Here is a 24,712-nt window from a genome sequence, read left to right on the forward strand (position 1 = left end):
TCTGGTGAGAGCTTTCTTCTTGGCCTATAGATGACCGCCTTCTTGGTGTGTGTTCACGTGGCCTTTTCTCGGTACAAGTGCTTGGGGAGAGAGCACAAGCTCTCTGGTGTTTCTTCTTATGAGGACACTAATTCTACTGGCTCAGGGCTCTGCCATTATGACCTCATTTAACTTTAGTTACATCCAAAAGTTGCTCTAAGTATAATCACATTGGGGTTTAGGGCTTCAACATACAACTTTTGGAGGAACATTTGTAGCATTCTGCCTCTAGCCCCCTAAATCGTGTCCTTATTGCATGCCAAGTACATTTATTCCATCCCAGCAATCCCAGAAGGCTTAATTCATTCCAGAATCGACACTAAAGTCTCATCTGAATATCATCTAAATCAGATATGGGTGAGATTTGGGGTCAAGTTAGCCCGAGGCAAAATTCCTCTCTAGTTGTGAGCCTGTGAAACCAGGCAAATTATTTGATTCCAAAATACCACGGTGGTATAGGCATAGAATAGATATTCCCATTTCAAAAGGAAGAAAAGTAAAGGAAGAAAGGGGTGATGGGTCCCAAGGAAGGCTAATCCCATCAGAACTTAAAGATTTGAGAATAACCCTCCTTGGCTCAGTGCCCTACCTCCAGGTCCCATAGCTCTGTGGTGCGGCCCTGCCACGTTAGCTTGGCAAGGTGGCCCTGATGCTGCAGCACTGTGCTGCAGCCTTGGCGCCAAGGCTCTTGGCAGGGGTATCCTGGTCCTGTAAAACCCAAGAGGCTCCACCCTTTGAAACTGAGGAGGATCCATCCTTGCCCCCTGGGCCTGTGGTGGGAGTGGGAGCCCTAAAGGTCTCTGATTCCCTTCTGGGTCATTCTTCCCTTTTCTTAAAGGATAAAGCCTGCTTCCAACTGAATAGCTCTATGTTCCCATCGCACAGAATCCAAGAAGCCTGAAAACCTTCTTTCATTACATCTTGTTTTCTCTGTACCCTTTAGTTTAAACTCTCGGTGTCTCTGCTGGTATAATCCCATATCTATTCCTATAATAGTATATTATTAGAAGAATATTTTCTTAAACTATTTATTGATTTTACCAATTTTTCATCAGCATGATCGCTCTTTACTTTTTATTACCAGCCTAATATGAATTAACATAGAAAGCATACAAACCCCTAAAGTGTGTATCTCCTCTTCTCAAGGAGGTAAAATCGTGAAAACTGAAAACGTTTATACTGGCTTCCTCTATCATTATAAAAGTGACACTCTTCACTTATGTCATGAAATTTAGATCAGAAAGAATTTAAGTTCCCTGTGGAGAAATTCAGCAAGTCTTCACTGTCCTAAACTGAATCTTGATCATGTAACTATTATGGCGGGAGGATATTGTGAATTACAAATTGTCAAATAAAAATACTTTTTGGTATTTAGGTTACACTTAATTATTAAATGTAAATGAATTTTGGTATGTGTACTATTGTCTACTACTGCAGACACTGTGAGAGAAACAGTTGACAGGATATGATGTCTGACTGAATATAAGGGATGATAAAATTGAATGTGTTTTTACAGTTTACCTGGAAAGTAATGGTGAGACAAGAAGTCAACAGGAAGGGGAGAACTTGCAATTTAAGACTTTTGTAACTTAGGCAATTTACGTAAACTCTCCATGACCTCAACTCTCATCTTTTAAATGAGTACATAACAGAATACACAGTATATCATGTGTGGTTGTGGTAATGAACTAATGCATGTAAAATATGTAACACAGTGCTTGGTACATATTACTCAATAGATGTTAGTTACTTTTATTATGAATGTTACTCAAGAGTACAGTTTGGACATGGTAGATTTGAGGTGATATTTATCTCTCTTGTTAAAATTCTTAAGGTATTATGGTAAGACTTAAATTCAGATAAATGGATCCTTGGACTATATATAAAGTATCAATTCTCACTACTATATTTCAACAGTTGCATTGTTAACCTGGATATAACAAGGGAAGTGTAACTGCTATGGCAGTAATTCAGACTAGAACAGGGTTTTGGCACTATTGGCAGGTTGGCTGGGAGAATCTTTGTTATGGGGAGGAGGACTGACCTCTATATTGTACCATATTTACCAGCATGCCACTTGATGTCCACCAAGTGGTGACAACCAAAAATGTCTCCAGCCACTGCTAAATGTCCCTGGAGGGCAAAACTCTCCTGATTGAGAACCAGTGGACTAGAAGGAATCATGTAAGAGTCTTCAAATATATAAAGAAGTGTTAGAATATAGAAGAAGGAAATGGCTGATTCAGTGTAACCCAGAGGCAGAAGCAGCACTGATTAATAAAAGTTAGAAAGACAGCTTAACAGAAAATTTTCATAGTTTGAGCTAGCTAAAAATAAAATGCACCAACTTATGAGCCAGCAGAAGCTACTATGTGTATTTAATTAGGGACCGGATCACTATCAGAGTTGTGCTGAGAATTTCTTTCCTGGGAGGGAGTCTGAACTAAATAATGTCATCGATATCTTCCAATGATAAGATGCTCTCATTTTGGCAGGTTAAATGACTTATATTTGGAAATGATTCCAAATGAGGTCATAGTTGAAGCTATGAGAATAACTGAGCTCTTTTTCTGAGAGCAAGAATAGATAATAGCATGGTCTTGTGAATGAATTTTCAGGAATGTCCATAATTTAAAACAAAGAATCGGGAATGCATTCTACTCTCATTGACTCCCTAGTGTGTCAAGAAGGATGAAGGAAGCCAAGAAAATAAAGTGTTCAGACGGGTTTTAAAGGATGGATGGTTGGTATTGTCAATTGAGAAGTAAAAGACAGTTGATAGAGAAAAGACTAGTTTATTTAATTTTGAGAAAGTCATGATGAGGAAGTACCCACTAAAATATTGCATAGTATATAAACATTAATTATTAATATTAACATTTTTATTAGTATACAAATTAGATACCAAATTATAAGACGTTAAATAAGACTAGGTTATGAGGAAATTGACATGGAAGTGGCTACATGGACCACTTGCTCAACAAACTAGAGGAAGTGACAGGGTTAATAAAATAGGGTTATTGTTTTTTACTTTTCAGGAGATGTGGGACTTCAGCACTTCTGAAAATTTAAATTTAGATGAAATAGAATGAGTTTATAAATACTAGAGGGAAAGATAATTATGTAAAAAGCAGAAAGGTACCTCAGTGGTTGATACTGGGGCATATGGAAAACAACTGTTATGACATAGTGTGCAAGCTCAGAGTTCAGAGTTCCCAACAGACGGGAAGGAAAGAGTCTGAGGCTTTCGTGGCTCGTTTTGAATTTTGGCTCTATCACTTCAACTCCCTGTGTGACTATAAGCAATCTACTTTGAACTTCTCTGAGCATTGGATTCTTCTTTTCTAAAATAAGAATAATATATCCTATCTGGAAATGTCCTTATAAAACTAAACCCAGTCATCAGTGTGATGTATCTAGCACAGTATCTGGAATGTGTTCAGCACTCAGTGGATGGGTGCTAGAATTATCAATGTCATTGTCAGCATCATTGAAAGATATTCTAAGATTTCTTTAAGTGAGGCAAGGAGAAAAAATATATTAAGGATTTGACAAGAGTAGAAAGTGTCAACATTTACACTGCTTATGAGTGAATCAATTGATGAGTACAAGGATTATCAGTTAAGGGTGAAGACCAGGTTTTTGGTAGTGGTCAGTGACCAGTGAATTTATAGTGGCACTGTCCTGCTCATTTCTGGGTCTTTTCATAGCATAATCTTTGACCACAGAGCAAAGGAAGGGAAAAGAAACAGTAATGCATGGTTGGGATTGGTTAACCAGATTCACATAAATCTGTTATTTTGAGATTTGTCAGTCTCAAATTACTGCTAAAAAAGTATCCTCTGTTACATAGTCTATCGCATATGGTACCTGATACATATTGACCACATGTATATATGTTGTAATTGAATTATTTCTTAATTTAAACATTAGCATATACAAGGGATTCTCAGCTTCTGTAGAACTGACATTTTGGACAGAATAATTCTTTGTCATTGGGGCCAGTCCTGTGCATTGCAGGATGTTTAGCAGCGTCGCTGGCTACACTCACTAGATGCAAGTTGCACTTCTCTCCCAGTGTGATAATCAGACCTGTATCTAGACATAGTCAAGTGTCCCAGTGGGGGGATGGGGGGGAGGGCTAAATCACCTTCAGTTGAGAACTACAGGAATATTCTCAGATATAAGATAGTTGCTAATAAAGGTAAAATGAATAAATGTGTGATATTTAAATTTATGAAATTGCCAGATTTTACGACTCAGTAGCAATTCTAAAAAAATTTATTGCTGTATAAAACCAACAGAATTATAAAGTTACATTCCCTCTGATGGAGAAAATCTGAAAGATAGACTATAATATATATTAAAGAATATAAATAATTTTTCTACCTGTGTACTTTGCTTTTACTTGAGAATGTTTTACAAACTTCTAATTTGTCTGTTTTGCTTGAATATTTACCAAGGCAAAGTGATTATTTCTATATATTTTTAAATCCTCTATATATTCTTTTATCATTTCATGACACATTGCAAGTGTTTTAAGCAAAAATTATTTGTTTTATTTTCTAGTTGTTTTTTATCCTTATTACTGGTGGCCGCTGTGGTGTGGAAGATCAAGCAAACATGTTGGGCTTCTCGACGGAGAGAGGTAACAGTAATATTACTTAATCTTTTGTTTAAAGATTCAAGCAAACATATGGATCTGTAGTCCTTAATTGACATCCTCCTTTCAAACAGAGATTTTCAAATCAGTTTCGTTTATTAAGATTGAGCAAGTCAGGCTTCCCTGGTGGCGCAGTGGTTGAGAATCTGCCTGCCAATGCAGGGGACACGGGTTCGAGCCCTGGTCTGGGAAGATCCCACATGCCACAGAGCGGCTAGGCCCGTGAGCCACGACTACTGAGCCTGAGCGTCTGGAGCCTGTGCTCCGCAACAAGAGAGGCCGCGATAGTGAGAGGCCCGCGCACCGCGATGAAGAGTGGCCCGCCACTCGCTGCAGCTAGGGAAAGCCCTCGCACGACCCAACACAGCTAAAAATAAATAAATAAATAAATTTAAAAAAAAAAAAGATTGAGCAAGTCAATCTAGTATTTTTTAAGCTTTAGATCAAAATTTGCCACTGTCATCTTAAATCAGTATCTGTAGAAGCATTGGTTAGTTGCAGAGTTTTTTTAAAATAGTGTTAGAATTTATAGTGGATACCAATATGAATTTTGTTGATTAAATAACCTGCAATCTCTTTAATTTAGGTAGTTATACTATAAAAACATTATTTTTATAACTTACAATTTAAAAGAATATTCTGAGCAATAAATATTAATTTGTGGTTTGTATCTTGTAGAATTCTTTTTTTTGGTAATCAGATCTTTTTCATGGGTATCTGATAATCCAAGTATGTTTGAATTACACCTCAATTTGATACATTTCTATATCAGAATTAATTATGTGTGTCCCTTATAATCTTAAAGTTGATAAAAACAGTAATACTCTTACAGAACAACAGCTGTTGATGTAAATGTATTATACAAATATAGTTTCCTAACTTTGTATGTATTAGTTAATTGAAAGGAACAAAGAAATATAATAATATGAGGATCCTAAATGTGCAGTAGATTTATTGTTCTGTACCTCATATAATGAAAAAGCGTTTCTGTTTTTATTAATATTATTATATTCTATTACTTTTTATTTTTTATAAATTTATTTATTTATTTATTTATTTTTGGCTGCATTGGGTCTTCGTTGCTGCGCACGGGCTGTCTCTAGTTGCGGCGAGAGGGGGCTACTCTTCGTTGCGGTGCGCGGGCTTCAGTAGTTGTGATGCGCGGGCTTCAGTAGTTGTGGCTCGCGGGTTCTAGAGTGCAGGCTCAGTAGTTGTGGTGCACGGGCTTAGTTGCTGTGCGACATGTGGGATCTTCCCGGACCAGGGCTCGAAGCCGTGTCCTCTGCATTGGCAGACGGACTCTTAACCACTGCGCCACCAAGGAAGTCCGTCTATTACTCTTAATATTAGTATTATTAGCATTCTATTTGCTGTTGCATTTCCCAGTATATTTTTATACGTTTAATTTTGTGAAACAATGTATAGCAGAGGTATAATTTCTTACCTTCTTGTTTTCCACATATAAGAAGATTATATTTAAAAACAATCCAGAATATTCCAAATTATAGAATTAGTAAATGACATGAGTTCTTCTTATTCTCCTATTTTCAAACATCCAGTGCCTACCTATAATATATTTGCAAACTTGACACCACTCCCCTGCAAATAAATTACTTACCCTAATTCTCTCCACCTCTCTGATTTTCTATACATGGGCGGTGCAACATCAGTGAGAATTTACTTGGTATGGTCCTATGATAAAATGTAATCCAATTTAAAAGGAATTTTAAAAATATTAATATATAAATATTTTGCAAAAAATGGAATTCTGTGTGGAGATAAACAATCTTCTACACATGCTAGACAATCTGTTAAGGTAAAAGTATGGATTCAGGAAGGAAAAAACAAGTGGTAGTCAGGCAGTCTGAAAACTTTCCATAATGGAATAGAGCAAGTGACTATTTATGCCTCTTATCATTAGAAAAGAAGTTAGGCTCAATCAGGGAGCCTGGGTTCTCACTTCATTATGACTAGCAATGTTTAAATATCTGATTTCTAAAGTTTATAAAATGTAACTGTATAAAGATAGAATTGTGAAAACATCGATGTACAACTCTGCCATTAACTAGGTGGGTAAGCAGTCTAATTGAATTCAGTTTCCTCTAAAGAGAGGCGTCGTACTATATAACTTATTCTCAGTTTGAGGTTCCTAGAGCTCTAGGAATGTTTATGTGTAATGACTAAAGCTTAGAAACTATTAAATATTTGATAAAAATAATGGGAATTGTTCATTTAACTATGAAACTTTCACACTTTTCAGAATGACAAATTGCTTTTGGTTAATATATCACCTCAGTATAGTATGTAGTTTATTGCATATTATCGGAAGCTCTGGCCAGCTGATATTACTTTAATTTTTAAAATACAAATATGAATTTATTTTTTGATTAGAAGTCAATATCTAAGTATGTGTTGCACATGTGAGAATGGAGGAAAAATAAGAAGGAAGGGAGAACTAGATTAGGGACCTCTGGGCCTGTTCTAATCTGTGGTTCTAAATGTTACTATGTCCTCTTGATAATCCTCAATTTAATGTCCTTCTTTCCAAGTCTTCCAGGTAATGAATCTTTGTTAAAGAATATAATAATATTTGCGTTTAATTTGCTACCTCTACCATAATACAAAATCTGTCCTGTTGAGAAGTCATGTCATGTTACAATATCATAGTTAAAAAATATTACGGGGAATTTTATCATTTTTAATTTTATTAAATCTTTTAAATACAAATTTCTAAATGTCTTAGAAACCATTCATATGTTGATGCCCAAAGTAATGATGATATTATTTTGATGACTACCAGGCATCTATAATTTTTATATTATTAAAAGATTGTCATTTTGGTTTTAGAGACCCAATGACTTTTAACTACACCGTTGTAGCTAATATGATAATCCCATTTATAGACTTTATGTAAATGGGGTAAAAATGTGTTTTTATCTCTCTTTATTCAGTTTTAACTATTAGATTAACACTAATATTCCCCAAAGGAAAATACCTCAATATTTTTTCTTTATACGGAGATGTTACCTTCTCCAAAGCATTAAGACATCAATTATTGTAAACCTCAGAGGACCCCTATGAGTAGTAGAATTACAGTTTATCTTTAACAGTAAATGAAGGTTATTTAAAGGATTCTTCCTTCTTGGTATTTCTGTAATTTTGTTATAGGAATTGTATTACTTGCTTTTCTAAATATAGGGACTGTTTTAAAATGAAAATAATCTTTAGACATTTTTAAAATATATTGTGTTAATTAAACCAGACATATTGCTTTTTTGTTTTTAACTATTCGAAGGTTTGGGTCTCATAAACACACACGTACATTTTTTGTGTTATAATTTTAATATCAGAAGCCCATTAATAATGTTATGCCTTTGAATAATACCCCTTGAATTCAGGGGCTCTTAAAAACACAAAAATGAAACTATAAAGGACCTTAATTTTAATGTTACCTCTTCATATGGGAGCTCGAAACTCATTTCTGTGATAACCCTATTAAAAATATGAAAGTTTCGTGTGCATGTGTGTGGAGGGGATGCTGTGCTAATTAATGGAAACAATAAGTGGACATTGATCGGTGGAAATATTATAAAATATAAGAAGGATGAGTTTATTTTTATAGCTTATGCTTGTTACAGAGGTCTTGAAAACCTTGAGGTTCAATGGCACCTTGAATTTTGGATAAATAGTCATTACATTACAAAAACATTTGTTAGGGCCAGGTATATGTTAAAAGGAGACTTTTTAAATAGCATCGTCATACTTAATAATTTTCATGTTTAAACTAAAATATGAGTTTTTAATAGGTATTAAAGGCACAAACCCATTAAAATTTTATAATTACTCCTTGCAATAAAGGTATTAATCTTATATTTGACTAATGTAAGTGGAAATATCATGCATATCTTAATAGTTATAAGAAGTTAATTTTTTCAGTTAACAACATTTATTCCCATATATTTTGGGTGGTTTAACTGTAGTATGCCTCCATTAAAATCTAACTGGAAAATCTATAGAATAATAGATCCCATAAGCAAAGGTAAGGTTATATTAACCAACTTCATATTACTAGTGGGTTTGTGTATTTGAATGATTACATTTCCTGTACCAGGAACTTTTATTTCTTTTATTCTCTTTACAGTTCTTTAAAGAATAAAAAGTATATTAATATAGATCGTTACCACATTATTTGCTTATACTTCATAGTATAGTATGCATCTCTAATGCTTAAAAATCAATAAGAACGATATTGTCTGGGATAAGTCAATGTCCAATGAGTAACTGATCTTGTGTTCATGATGCTCTATTTTCCTGCACATTTCACAGTCACGCAGCATAAAACCTAAATTTGAATTTAACATAATCAACCTGAAATTTGAGTTAAAAATAATAAACTAAAACCCATAAATAGTAGCTCTGGGTGACACACTACTTTTCTTAAGGCAAACACATTAACTCCTCTGTTTCATGGGCACAAAAAAACAGAAAAGAATTAATATCATTAAGTTATACTTTACTAAGGAAATGTCATGAGTCAACAATTTATGATAAAATCATCTCTGAGAGGCTAAATTTGTGGTAAATGGGTTCTCATCTAAATATTATTAATGTAATGCATCATTGTTTATGAAGTAAGTTACTGTGCCTCTTTAGAAATACGCCCAGCTTATTTAGAGAGAGGAGAGTGGGCACAGAGTGAAGAGAGTAATGAGAAAATGTTACTTTGGGTGGAAAAATTAAAATTAATTAATTTAGGTACTGTATGAAACTTCTTGTATAATTTCTTAGTAATTTAAGAATCTGTATTTTATTTTTAATGGTCAAACATTGCAATATCTAGATAAAGCTTTCCATAAAACATGTTCCTTTGTCAAAAAAGCAAGAAGTTTTAAAAATCATTATCAAATAATGAGCTCAAATAAATGTCTTATCTTGGCAGTTAATGGCCTTAGTATCAACTTATTTTTGCTTAACATTTTCTGTAATATTATGACACAAATCAATCATTTGATGTACCACTTAGAAAGAAAAAACAGTGCCAATTAACTATGGCTGTCTTGCCACTAAGAATATTTGTTTTATACTATTCAAAGGACTCATACAGAATTACTTAGGTATAGATTTTATTGTATATCAACATATATATACATTGAAAGGAAAGTAAAAGCAAAATAAATTGGGTAAGGCATTACCAAAACTTGTTCACGTTCATAGTCCAGTTTTTCATAAATCACTTTGACTCAGGAAAAAAACGTTTTGTTTATTTCACATAGTATCATTGGCTAGAGTAATCAAGTTTGTGTCTGTGCAGGCAATGACAACTATATCATAACTGCCATCTGGCCAGTAGTGATTGTACAATTTCATTGATTGTAAGACACATCAGACTTCAGAGATATTAAAATGTGAAAACAAAGTATGGCTTAGAATCTATAAAATATGGTAGGGCCTACTTTATAAGGTTTCTAGTACTAAATGAGTTAATATGTGCTAAATACCCCACTGCCTGTTACTTACCAGACTTCAACAAACGTTAGCAGTTATTGTTTGTTGATACGTAAAGTAAAGAATGATTAGCAATATATTATGCATTCATATTAGTAACAGCAACTCCTGTATATCTAGGATTCTTTTCCTCCTCCATATCCACTTTAACACAGTGGTTCTCAATCTAGCCGGTCCTTTAGAATCACCTGTAGATCTTAAAAAATGTATTTATATATCCCTGAGTGCCACTCCACTACTCGACCCCCATCAGACCTATAAATCAGAATTTCTTTGAGACTCAGCTTGATGTATCTATTTCTAAGCCCACAATTGATTGTAATATGCACCATTAGCATTGAAACTCTGCTTTGACTTCTACTCTCAGAGAGATGGAAAACCATTGAAGGGTTTTCCACAAAGGAGTTAAGTGATTTGAGCTAAAAGGATCTGCTTTTAAACTGATAATTCTGCTGCTGTGTTAAAACTAGATTATAGATAGACACCTGTAGACACAGGGAGACTAGTAAGTAGGTTATTACCATACCTGGTGAGAGATGATGATAGCTCAGATCAAGAGGTGGCAGTGGATATGGCAAGAAGTGATTGGATTATGAGTACGTATTGAAGATAATAACAGGATTAGATGGATAGGGTGGTGTGAGAAAGAAATAAACCAACCATAGAGCTCGCAGAAAATGGAGGAAATAATGGAGACTAGAGGAGAAATTAATGCAATAGAGAACAGAAAAACAGCATAGAAAATCAATGAACATAAGCTGGTTCTTTGAAAGATCAACAAAATTGACAAAATAGCTCAACTGACCAAGAATAAAAGAGAGAAGATTCAAATCACTAAAATCCGGAATGAAAGAGGCGATATTATTACTGATCTTCTCGAGATGAAAAGGCTTCTAAGGGTACACTATGAACATCTGTAGGCCAACAAACTGGATAATTCAGGTGAAATGGAAAACTCCTGGAAAGGGATAAACTGTCAAAACTGATTCAAGAGGAAATATAAAATCTGAGTTAGACCGTAACAAGCAGAAAGATTGCATTAGTAATTTAAAAATTTCACACTAGATGGATCAATGCCCTGTCTGCAACAAGCACATGTAGCGCCCAGATCTTGCTTTCTAATACAATTTTCCAATGAAAGGAACCAGGGATTTTTGGAGAATTGGCTGATTCTCGGACTGGGACGGGAAATACACAAACTGAGCCTGGAGTTTCTTGTAGTGCCAGAATGTAAGGAGTTGTTCAAATACACAAACACACATACACACACACACACACACACACACAAACACTACAATGATGAGAGTATGTCAAAGGGATACTAGAGCCACCAGAGGCAGCTCCCATGATCAAAACAGGAACAATTTGAGCAGTAAAATAAAGTAATATTTTATGATGAGCGGGTATATAAAATAAATATCAATGAACCCATACTGATATAAACAAGTTATTGAATAAATAAATAAATGGAGGAGAATTGATGTTCTCCCATGCAGAAGAATTCCAAATAATTTATGTAGGTAGTTTGCCCTTGAGTAGGTGGAGCATAGCTGCACACTCCTTAAGTGTGAGATGAACATGGTGACTTCCTTGCAAAGCACAGGGTATGGAATGGGGTAAAAAGAGTAAAACTGAGTCACTTTACAGTGCAGAAGTCTGGCAGACACACCCTTAGCCAGGTGATCAAGGTCAACATCAACAGAGATTAGTCATGGTGATAGTATGTATCTTTGATATGATGTGATAAGAATGGGACTTTATCTCTGCAGTCTTCCTCCCCAAAACCCATAACTCTAATCTAATTATGAGAAAAACATTAGCTCAGTCCTAGCTGAAGAACAATACCTGAATCTAAAAAATACTTCATCAGTACTCATCAGAACTGTCACGCTTTAGGAGACATGACTACTAAATGTAACGTAATATCCTAGAAAGAATCCTGGAACAGAATAAAAAATGGACTTTAGTTAATAATAATGTATCAATATTGGTTCACTAATTGTCACAAATATACCATACTAATGCAAAGTGATACTAATAGGAGAAACTGGGTATGCGACATACTGAAACTCTGAAATATCTTTGCAATTTTTCTATAAATCTAAAACTATTACAAAATGAAATTATTTTTAAGAATTTTCACAAAGAAAAGTCTAGGCTCAGATGGCTTGACTGGTGAATCCTACCGAACATTTAAAGAAGAATTAATCAGTCCTCACAAACTCTTCCAAAAAAATAGAAGAGGAAGGAGCGCTTTCCAACTCTTTCTGTGAGGCCAGTATTATCCTGATACCAAATACAGACTATGACATAAGCACAGACCAATATCCCTTATGAATACACACAAAAAAATCCTCAACAGAATACTAGCAAACTGAAACCAAAAACACATGATAGAATTATACACTATGGCCAAGGAGGATTTATCTCATGAATGTAAGACTGGTTCAACATATGAAAATAAGTCAATACAATACACCATATCAATAGAATAAAGGACACTAATCACATGAGAATCGCAATAGATGGTAAAAAAAAAAGCCAAACCCTTTCATTATAAAACACCCAACAAACTAAGAGCGAAAGCAAACTTAACCTGGTAAAGGGTGTCTACGAAAAACACATAGCTAGTTAACATCATATTTAAAGAATTCTTCCCTAAGGTCAGGAACAAATCAAGGATGTCCACTCTTAACTTTTCTGTTCAACATTGTACCCAGATGTTCAAGCCAGAGCAATTAGGCAAAGAAATGGGGTAACAGACATCCAGATTGGAAAGAAGTAAAACTATCTCTATTAGCAGATGACATGTTTTTTGTATAAAAATCCTCGGGAAACCACCAAAAGATTATTAGAACTAATAAATGATTTCATTAAACTTATAGAATATAAGATCAATATACAAAAATCAGTTACATTTCTATACACAAACAATGAACAATCTGAAAATAGAATTAAGAAAACAATTTGATTTAAAATAACATCAATACGAATAAATTACTTAGGAACAAATTTAAGAAGATAAGTATGAAACTTATACTCTGAGAACTACAAAACATTGTTGAAAGAAATTAAAAAGATTTAAATGAATGGTAAGATATTCCTAGTTGGTAGATTGGAAGGCTTTATATTGTTAAGATGGCAATGCTTCCCAACTGATACACAGATTCAGCATGATCCCTATCGAAACACCAACTGGCTTCTTAGTAAAAATTGACAAGAGAATCCTAAAATTCATGTAAAAATTCAGAGGACCCCGAATAGCTAAAACAATTTTGAAAAAGAGGACCAAAGCCGGAAGACTCACACTTCCTAAATTCAACTCACTGCAAAGCTACATTAATCAGTTTGGTGAGCTTACTGGCATAAGGATGGACGTATGATCAACAGAATAAAATTGAGAGTCCAGAAATAAACCCCCTTATATTTACAGTCAGTCGATTTTCTGCAAGGGTTTTAAGACAATTAAATTGGGGAAAGATTAGTCTTTCCAACAAATGATGTTGGGCACCTGGATAGCCACATGCAAACGAATGAAGTTGGACCGATACTTCACACCATCCACAAAATTGAGGGAACAATACACATAGATGTAAGAGCTAAAACTAAAAAATCCTTAGAAGAAAACACAGGAATAAATTTTCCTGACCTTGAAAAGTCCTCTTAGATATGACACCAAAACACAAGTGGCAAAAGAAAAAGTAGATAAAAGTAGATAAATTAAAAACTTTTGTGCTTCAAATAAAACCATCACGAAAGTGAAAAGACAACCTAAAGAATGAGAGTAAATGTTTGTAAATCATTTATCTAAGTGACTTGTATCTAAATATATAAAGAACTCTTACAACTCAGTAAAATAACAAATGATTCAATTAAAAATAGCCAAAAGATTATGACTGGGCGTTTCTCCAAATGAGATATTTAAATGGCCAATAAACATATGAAAAGATGCACAGCAACATTAGCCACCAGGAAAATAGAAATAAAACCCACAAAATACCACTTCACACCCACTAGGATGGTTATGATCAGCAATAATATGTTATTATTCACCAATAATTATCACCATTAACTACCAATATTCATCAATAAGTATCACCAATTATCACTAATAATAAATGATAATAATAAATTGAGGATGTGGAGAAATTTAATGCCTCATACATTGTTGCTGGGTGTGTAAAATGGTGCAGCCACTTTGTAATACAGTCTGTCAATTTCTCAAAAGGTTCAAGTCTCCTTATGACCCAGCAATGTCACCCCTAGGTATATACCGCAGAGAAATGACAACATAGATAAACAGAAAAACTTGTGCATAAATATTTTTAACAACATTATTCATAATAGCCATAAAGCAAAACATCCCAAATGTCCATCAGCAGATGAGTGAATAGTGTGATATGTTTGTAAATGGAATGTTACACTGTATTAGAAAAGAATGAAGTCCTGATAGACGCTGTAACAATGGATGAACCTTGACAGCATTAGGCAAATCTATAGAGACAGAAAATTCGTGGTTGTCTTGGGCTGTGGGATGCCTGGTGGGTGAGGAGTGAGGGGTGGCTGAATAGCAAGTGATTGCTAATAGGTACAGAGTTTCTTTTTGGGATATTGGAAATATTTAAACTTAGATTGTGTTGACTGTTGCACAGCTCTGTGAATATACTAAATACCATTTAATTTACACTTTAAATGGCTGAATTGTATTGTATATGAATATCTCAAAATAGCTGTTAAAAAATGAGAGAGAGAGAGGTTAGGAGGAGGAAGAGAGAACTTAAAGCATGAAGTGTAGATAACTCTTAAGAGGTTTTTTGCTTCAATGGGGCAGAGTGTATATACTTTACACTCCTGCCTTTTGTTGTAGAGGAATTTACTTTCAGTGCTTCAGTCTAAAACTAATCCTTCCACTTGTGCACTGGATGGTCCTCATTGAATCATGTAGATAAGGCAACCATATAGTTGATTGAACTTAAACAAAACAAGCACACACATTTAAACTGGTTATTTAATTTTGGTGTTTTGTAATGTAAATGGAATGTTCATTAATATAGTACAACAAAGCAAGTAAATTATATCTTATTCTTGAAGTCTAACATAGATGCTTCTCATTCACAGTCATTTATGTGGGTCGATATAAAAAGGAAACAGAATTAAAAATCTATTTTTTGTTTTATTTACAACTGCTAGATGACTAGGGACTAGTATGTTCTCTCTTACATCTAAAATACCTGATTAGTAAAAGAAGAATTTTGTCTTATCAGAAGTTGCATTGCTTTTGCTGAAATAATATGTTTTTTAAAGTAAAAGATATTATTTCAAGGTATATGATCTTTTGTATTGCATAAATTATTGTGGAATGATGGAAATAGAATTTCTCAGGATTGTATTAAGATCCAGGATTTGGCACATTAAAAGTTGAGTGTATGGGTGATAGTATTACCAGCATTCCAGATTAACATCGTTCATATTTTGTAAATTGTTGTTTAAAATAAAAGAATTGTCACATTTAAGAATATGCCATAATTTTCACATCTGTATTTGAGGGTCCCTCTGCCTACCTCCTACCTCCTTCCTACAGTGTCCTCCCCACCCCACGACTGCACACTTTTTTGCTAGCTGTATACTATTAATACTTGGACATTTATATATAATTTTTATTTTTATAAATTTATTTATTTATTTATTTTTGGCTGCGTTGGGTCTTCATTGCTGCGTGAGGGCTTTCTCTAGTTGCGGCGAGCGGGGTCTATTCTTTGTTGCAGTGCGTGGGCTTCTCATTGTGGTGGCTTCTCTTGTTGCGGAGCGCGGGCTCTAGGCGCGCAGGCTTCAGTAGTTGCGGCACACGGAGTCCAGAGCACAGGCTCAGTAGTTGTGGTGCACAGGGCTTAGTTGCTCCGTGGCATGTGGAATCTTCCCGGACCAAGGCTCGAACCCGTGTCCCCTGCATTGGCAGGCGGATTCGTAACCACTGCGCCACTAGGGAAGTCCCTGTATATACATTTAAGCCTAATACATAATTAAGCACTATGTATAATTTTATGAGCTAAAATTTCTTCTCTTTGTGAACTTTTAAGATACATTCTACTGATTCTAGATGGATAGAAAATCTGCTTCTAGCAATGTTTTAAAAATTATGACTGAACATGGTTACTGTAATGCATTCCTTATTAATTGTCCAAAATTAGTTTAGTTATCTAACAGTATATAGTTATCTCAATCATGTACTTAGTATTTTTATTTCAAAATAAAAATGCTTTTATTAATATCAGCATCCTGAAGAATTGATTTTCCCAATAATTCAACCACATTATAAGGAACATAAAAACAGTATTAAATTGAAACATCTAGATATTGTGCACCCTCCATCACTGGTAGTGGTTTACTGTAATAGGGATTCTCAATCAAAGAGGACATTTCAAAATAGTATAATTTGAAAAAGCCTCCTCTGGTTGATTTTGATGTCCCCTTTAGAGAGGCAATTCTCCTTTCTTTCTCATCCCCAAGAGTCACAGCTGTACTGGAAATAATGCTAAATTGGCATTTGACACATACTGTCATTATCAAGAAATTACCTGGTATTCTTGCTACATAGTATATTGCATTTATTTATTTTTAAAGTCTTTTAATATCTGCATAATTATGGTCTAATTTGGTTTGTTGTCATTCACTGAAATGATTCATATACTTTAATTGTAATATCTAGGAAAGCCACTATTAGAGTAGTATTGAATGAACATGGTATTCATAGAACATGAATGAATCTAATATTGAAAGTATTAGCTATTTTAGTATATTAATTAACTTGAGTCTGAAATCACTGTTATATTATAACCAATAGTTTGAACAAGGGCAGGCAATCACAGCTTGATTCTTTATTCCCGTAGCTCATGAAAACTCATTTCATGTGGCCAAATGGTTTCTGTTCCTTGAGTAGCTAAGGACAAGCACGATTTTTTTTCCCCTCCCTTTTTTTTCTAGACATGTTTTCCATTTCTTTGGTAATTTATTTCACAAAATTTTATTCTAATAGTGGAAGAGAATATTAAGTCAGTCTCTCTACTGGAAGTAAACATTGGGCACATTGCTAACAAATCAAACATCATTTTTATTACCTTGTTTGCATTTTTTAATATCTATTTTTAATAAGTGATATGTCTATGTTTCAAAATTCAAAATTTGCACCCCTGTTCCCTAATCACTCAATTCTCTCCTTCCCAGAGCCAATCAGTGTTACCAGGGTTTTTTGTTTTTGTATTCTTTTGAAGTTATTTAATGCATACACAAGTAACTGTGAACATACCTTTTTCCCTTTATTATTTACTCTAATGATAGCATACTATATACACCTGTTTGGAAGATTTTAACATTTAACTTTAAAATTCTGAATAATTCTTATAATTCTAAATTATTACTTTTTTAAAGGAATATTTCATATCTAATAATGAGGAGTCAAAAATGTAAAACTAGTATTTTCGTGGTGTATCACATTTTGACCATTTTTAATTTTTTTCTCTTTACTATTTATTTCTATCGTGAAGTAATGCACTTAGAATATTCTTTCAAAGAGATTTTTGGAAGAATTCCAGGATACCATTTTAGCTATTAATTCTGAGAAATAATTCTTTCTTAAAATTTTATTGAAGTATAGTTGATTTACAATGTTATGTTAATTTCTGCTGTGCAGCAAAGTGACTCAGTTACACGCATATATGTCCTTTTTCATATTCTTTTCCATTATGGTTTATCACAGGATATTGAATATAGTTCCCTGTGCTGTATAATAAGACCTTGTTGTTTATGCATCCTATATATAATAGTTTGCATCTGCTAATCCCAAACTCCCAATAATTCCCTCCCCAACCCCCTCTCCCCCTTGGCAACCACAAGTCTGTTCTCTATGTCTGTGAGTCTGTTTCTGTTTCAGAGGTGTGTTCATTTGTGTTGTATTTTAGATCCCACATATAAGTGATATCATATGGTATTTGTCTTTCTCTTTCTCACTTACTTCGCTTAGTATGATAATCTCTAGGTCCATCCATGTTGCTGCAAATGGCATTATTTCGTTCTTTTTTTATGGCTGAGTAGTATTCCATTATGTGTGTGTGTGTTTGTGTGTGTGTGTGTGTATCACATCTTCTTTATCCATTCATCTGTCGATGGACATTCAGATTGTTTCCATGTCTTCACTATTGTAAATGGTGCTGCTGTGAACATCAATGCACATGTATCTTTTCAAATTATAGTTTTGTTTGGGTATATGCCCAGGAGAGGAATTGCTGGATCATATGACAACTCTATTTTTAGTTTTTTGAGGAATCTCCATACTGTTATCCATAGTGGCTGAACCAATTCACATTCCCACCAACAGTGTAGGAAGGTTCCCTTTTCTTCACAGCTTCTCCAGCATTTATTATCCGTAGACTTTTAAATTATGGTCATTCTGACTGATGTGAGGTGGTACCTCATTGTAGTTTTGATTTGCATTTATCTAATAATTAGCAACGATGAGCACCTTTTCATGTGCCTATTGGCCATGTGTATGTTTTCTTTGGAGAAATGTCTATTTAGGTCTTCTGCGCCCTTTCGGTTGGGTTGTTTGTCTTTTTGTTATTGAATTGTATGAGCTGTTTGTATATTTTGGAAATTAAGCCCTTGTAGGCCACATCATTTGCAATTATTTTCTCCCAGGCCATAGGTTGTCTTTTCGTTTTGTTTATGGCTTCCCTTGCTGTGCAAAAGCTTATAAGCTTGATTAGGTCCCATTTGTTTATTTTGCTTTTATTTCTATTGTCTTGGAAGACTGACCTAAGAAAACATTGGTATGATTTATGTCAGAAAATGTTTTGCCTATGTTCTCTTCTAGGAGTTTTATAGTGTCTTGTCTTATATTTAAGTCTTTAAGTCATTTTGAGTTTGTTTTTGTGTACGTTGTGAGTGTGTGTTCTAACTTCATTGATTTACATGCAGCTGTCCAACTTTCCCAACACCACTTGCTGAAGAGACTGTCTTTTCCCCATTGTATATCCTTGCCGCCTTTGTCAAAGATTAATTGTCCATAGGTGTGCGGGTTTATTCCTAGGCTCTCTATTCTGTTCCATTGATCTGTATGTCTGTTTTTGTGCCAATACCATGCTGTTTTGATTACTCTAGCTTTGTAGTATCATCTGAAGTCTGGTAGGGTTGTGCCTCCTGCTTTGTTCTTTTTCCTCAGGATTGCTTTGGCAATTCTGTGTCTTTCATGGTTCCATATACATTTTAGGATTACTTGTTCTAGTTCTGTGAAAAATGTCATGGGTATTTTGATAGGGATCACATTAAATCTGCAGATTGCTTTGGGTAGTATAGCCATTTTAACAATATTAATTCCTCCAATACAAGAGCATGGGATATTCTTTCCATTTCTTTGAATCATCTTCAGTTTCCTTTATTAATGTTTTGTAGTTCTAAGCATATGTCTTTTACCTCCTTGGTGAGTTTTATTCCTAAATATTTTATTATTTTTTGAGGCAATTTTAAAGGGATTGTTTGTTTGCATTCTCATTCTGATACTGAGAAATGATTCTTAAAACCACACCCCAGTGGAGTACCTCTCAAAAACTCATTGCTCTTACTCCTTTATAATAATCATGTAAGGAAAATTACTAAGGATTTCAGTAAGAAATTTAAGGAACAGAAAGCTAAATTATAATCTTAGAGAGTTAAATTAAAATACTGGCAAACTGCTTTAGTCTATGTTGTAAATTCTTTGAAATATGAATAAATGGAAAATAATAAGAAAATTTGACTTCTGCTATTTTTCCTGCATTTAAATTAAAAAAATAATTATATGTAAATAGTTTTATGTTGGTGTAGAAAGACTATATAATTGTATAGTCATTATATCATGCAATTATAAGTTTGTACGATAGCATTGTGTTAAAGGGTGGTACAGACTTACGGCACTCATGTACTGGTCTTCCACCTAGTGCATTTAGAGCAGTTTGTATTTGCTTACCTTGCTTGGCCCTATTTCCTTGCTTTGGAAATTGACTTACAATGATTTTGAAACACAGACTCTCCAACTGCTAATAATTTGAAGTATGGTAACATCTAAATTTATTAGTATTATCACTTTTATTATTTTTTAGCTGCGTTGGGTCTTCATTGCTGCACGCTGGCTTTCTCTAGTAGGGTTGAGTGGGGGCTACTCTTCATTGTGGTGTTTGGGCTTCTCATTGTGGTGGATTCTCTAGTGGTATACGGGCTCTAGGCATACGGGCTTCAGTAGTTGCAGCACACAGGCTCAGTAGCTGCAGTGCCCAGGCTCTAGGGCACGCAGGCTCAGTAGTTGTGGTGCCTGGGCTTAGTTGCTCCATGGCATGTGAGATCTTCTTGGACCAGGGCTCAAACCTGTGTCACCTGAATTGGCAGGTGGAGTCTTTTTTTTTTTTTTTTTTTTAATTTTTTATTTATTTATTTATGGTTGGGTCTTCGTTTCTGTGCGAGGGCTTTCTCTAGTTGCGGCGAGCGGGGGCCACTCTTCATCGCGGTGCGCGGGCCTCTCACTATCGCGGCCTCTCTTATTGCGGAGCACAGGCTCCAGACGCGCAGGCTCAGTAGTTGTGGCTCACGGGCCCAGTTGCTCCGCGGCATGTGGGATCTTCCCAGACCAGGGCTCGAACCCGCGTCCCCCGCATTGGCAGGCAGATTCTCAACCACTGCACCACCAGGGAAGCCCTGGCAGGTGGATTCTTAACCACAGCGCCACCAGGGAAGTCCCAACATCTAAATTTAAAACCTATACATGGTCAGTATTTTTAAGTAAAGTATGTAAGATTGTAATTAAAAATCCAGAAGTCATCACTTGTGTATTGGAAATTTCCCTTTGACTATCTTTTTTCGGGGTGGGGGGACCATTGGTCTGCCTTCATCTTTAATATCCTATCTTTATTTTTATTTATTGCTTTCTATCAATTTTTCTACTTGTATAAAACTGTATTTTTCTTTAAAATTCCAAGTTATTACTGTAAAATAACATTAGTTTCTATAAAACACAGGTTAGCAAGATCCTATTTAGTCTGTTCCTTTTACAGTGCCTCACTAAAAATATTAACTTCTTATTTATTCTTATTACCTCCTGAAGTACTGACATTGTGGACTCCAGAAAGGTTTATAATTAGAACATCATCTTTGACTTTCAAAAACCATACATATTTGTTTAAACAATTCTATATGAAGCCCATAGTTTTGTAATCAAAATGAGAGAAATACACTATTCTTTTAGGCTGGTTTTGTATTATATCATTATAAATAGCTGTGGACAATTTATTGTTACTTTCAGAATAGTTATTTGCCTAACAGATGAGCTAACATGAATTAAACAGAAAATCAGTTTTACTTCCTTTAGATAATTAGTAATTTACATATAACCTTTGGCTATTCTTTTATCTTAGGGTATTGATATAAGTTGCATAAAATTGTTTTCTATATGGAAAATGCTTTGAAATGCAAAATCTAATTAAAATGCACTATTATTTTAGGACAGTTGTGTTGCTACATGATACTATAGAGACTATTATGAATATTTGAGGAATCTGAATGGAATGTGTAAGGAAGCTAAATTGTAACCTCTATGCACTACTGTAGGTTTTTTTATCAATCATTTGAAACAAGTGAAACTGTCAAAGTATTTAAAGTATTGCATTTTTTATATATACTATAGAAAGAGTACTAGAAATAGTGCTGTTGTTGCCATATTATGCTACCTGGCCTATTTCAAGTCAGGCACACATTAAAAGGATAAGTTTGTATGATACACTAGGTAAGAGGGAAGACTTATTGTGAATGTAGGCATCCTGCCCAGAGGCTCTGACACAGACCCCTGGAGGCTGCCCCAAAAGTGAGGGCATCAACACATTTACAGCCAATTAATTGCACATCAGTTGGTGAACCATACATCAATTACTGGCAGCTGAAATCCAGTTTTGGAGAAAACATGGTAAATGGTGTACCTGTCTGTCAGCTAGGTCATACGAAAAGTATTTGTCAAGAACATCTTATTTACTTAACACACATTGTTTAGCAACTGCTCAATATTGGGTAAACAATTGTTGCATTTCATTTTAAAACTCCAAAAAGTTCTTAGGCTTTTTAAAGATTGAAAGTAGAATCTTGTGCTGGCTGGAAACTTATGTGTCTATATTATTATTTTCCAGAATTTTAATATCTTGGATAATAGCTTAGTAATCTTAAATTTTTACAAATTAGAATTAATGCTTTTTTGGACTGCTGTTCCTTTTTTTTTCTTTAGTATTGTGGTAAAATGGACTACTGTTTTAATAATTCTTTGAGATGTATTTGGGTAATTTCTTTTCCACTGAAACATCTCATTTTGTTTCAGAGATTAATTAAAAATTGGGGTTTGCTAATTAAACCTGTTTTTCATTTAATTTTTTTAACATCTTTATTAGAGTATAATTGCTTTACATTGCTTTAGTTTCTGCTAACAAAGTGAATCAGCTATACGTATACATATAGCCCCATATCCCCTCCCTCTTGTGACTCTCTCCCACCCTCCCTATCCCACCCCTCTAGGTGGTCACAAAGCACTGAGCTGATCTCCCTGTGCTATGCGGCTGCTTCCCACTAGCTATCTATTTTACATTTGGTAGTGTATATATGTCCATGCCACTCTCTCACTTCGTCCCAGCTTACACTTCCCCCTCCTCATGTCCTCAAGTCCATTCTCTACGTCTGCATGTTTATTCCTGTCCTGCCCCTAGGTTCTTCAGAACCATTTTTTTTTTTAGATTCCATATATATGTGTGAGCATACGGCATTTGTTTTTCTCTTTCTGACTTACTTCATTCTGTTTGATGGATCTATTTTATCAAGAAAATATATATTAATTAAAAGTATGTATCGCGGAATTGGTCAGGGATGTCGTGCATGCCAACAGTCTATTAAAAGATCAAGAATTGTTAAGATTCATTTCACTTTGATGCCTCTGTTGATAGTTTTAGTCTATTTTTAATTGAAAAGTAAAATCATATACTTATTCAGTCTTTGTTAAGGTGTAATTTGAGATCAATGCAAGAACATATTTTTTCCTTATTTTGTTAAGACTTACTAATTTTTTACATCTCCTAATTAGCAAATTATCTGCTCATTAGTGAACAACTAGGAGGCATTTTAATAACAGTAAGTTTAATTAGGATGGTGAAAACCAAACAAATTCTCTAGGAAGTGCTTGCAAGGAGAATAATGCATAATAAGTTAACAATCACAATGTCTGTGAATTCCTTTCGTTTAACCTTTATAAAACCTTTATAGTCTTGCTACTTGATGAGTGAAATATTTGGTGGCAGCTTGAGTACTATCATCCTTTATCTAGTTGTTACTCTACTTAATATGCCTCATTATTGTGCTTAGAATTACTTTTTATTTTTCTTAAGATAAATGTTTGTTGGATTTCAAATGAAGGTGACTTTGACACTGAAAGCTGGCAGTTAACGATAACAGTGGAATAACTTTTTATGAGTGTGGGTGCATAGAATCATGTCTGGCAGAGGTTATTGTCATACACAGTAAGTGGCCAGCACACTTCGTGCAGGCTATTAAATCTTAGTGATATGTGTTATTTCAGTAGAGGAAAAAGGATATTATGGTGAGTCTTTTGTCAGTATTGAAGTTCACAAGAAATGGAACAAATTCTAATTGGCTTCATCTTTTTGTATGTCAAAAATTTAATATTGAAAGTGAGCTTAATAATCTGAGTACAGGAGCATTAAACAAAATAAAGCATAGCCATTGAAGACAGGATATCCATTTACTAAAGTCTGTTTTAGCTTTTTGTTGTAGTATTAAAGATTTTAAATTACAGCAGCAATACTTTGGTACCAATATTTTTAGTTAGTATTGACCATGAAGACATAGTGATAATGTCTATAGGAACTGGATGTTACCCCATAATTTTTTTTGCCAGAATTTAGATTCTAAATATAAAGCTCTCAGCAGGTTCTTAATGTTTGGCCAAAATTCACATTTTATCTTAGCAAGAATATGATGCGATGATTAAAAAGCAAATGTAGACTCTTTTGAACAATATTTTAAAATTGATTTTTCAGTGCATTTTTTTATTTTAATAAAATTTAATTTTTAAATAAGTAATACATTCACATAGTTCAAAAATAAGAAGAAAGTAAACATTTATAAATTGAGAAGTTTCACATCTAACTATAACTTTGTCCACCCCTTCAGCCCATGCTCCCATAGAGCACTGTTTATGTGTCCTTCCAAGATTTTTAATACAAATATCAACATATGCAAATATGTAATATTTTTTGCCTCATTTCTTACACAAAATAATATAGTTCTGTATTTCCTCAAACCTGAGACATCATGCAATATAATGTGCATTTTTATGTATCACCAAGGAAGAAAAATGCTGGCAATTAAACTGTGACATGACATTGATTATTAAGTGCATTACAATGTCAGAAATATTAAAATGTGAAAAAATTC

At 34.3% G+C, this 24,712-nt stretch overlaps 1 protein-coding gene across 2 annotated transcripts in view; it reads left to right on the top strand.

Moving 5' to 3' along the window:
- ATRNL1 (attractin like 1) overlaps positions 1 to 24,712 on the top strand; it is a 684,787-nt gene that overhangs the window by 307,657 nt on the left and 352,418 nt on the right. For both annotated transcript variants that reach the window (XM_068549055.1, XM_068549056.1), the window contains one exon: positions 4,609 to 4,687. In XM_068549055.1, coding sequence (XP_068405156.1) covers positions 4,609 to 4,687 — 79 coding nt within the window. The remainder of the gene's footprint in view (positions 1 to 4,608; positions 4,688 to 24,712) is intronic.

This window comes from Eschrichtius robustus, chromosome 7, assembly GCF_028021215.1.
Source record: "Eschrichtius robustus isolate mEscRob2 chromosome 7, mEscRob2.pri, whole genome shotgun sequence".
Classification (NCBI taxonomy): domain Eukaryota; kingdom Metazoa; phylum Chordata; class Mammalia; order Artiodactyla; family Eschrichtiidae; genus Eschrichtius; species Eschrichtius robustus.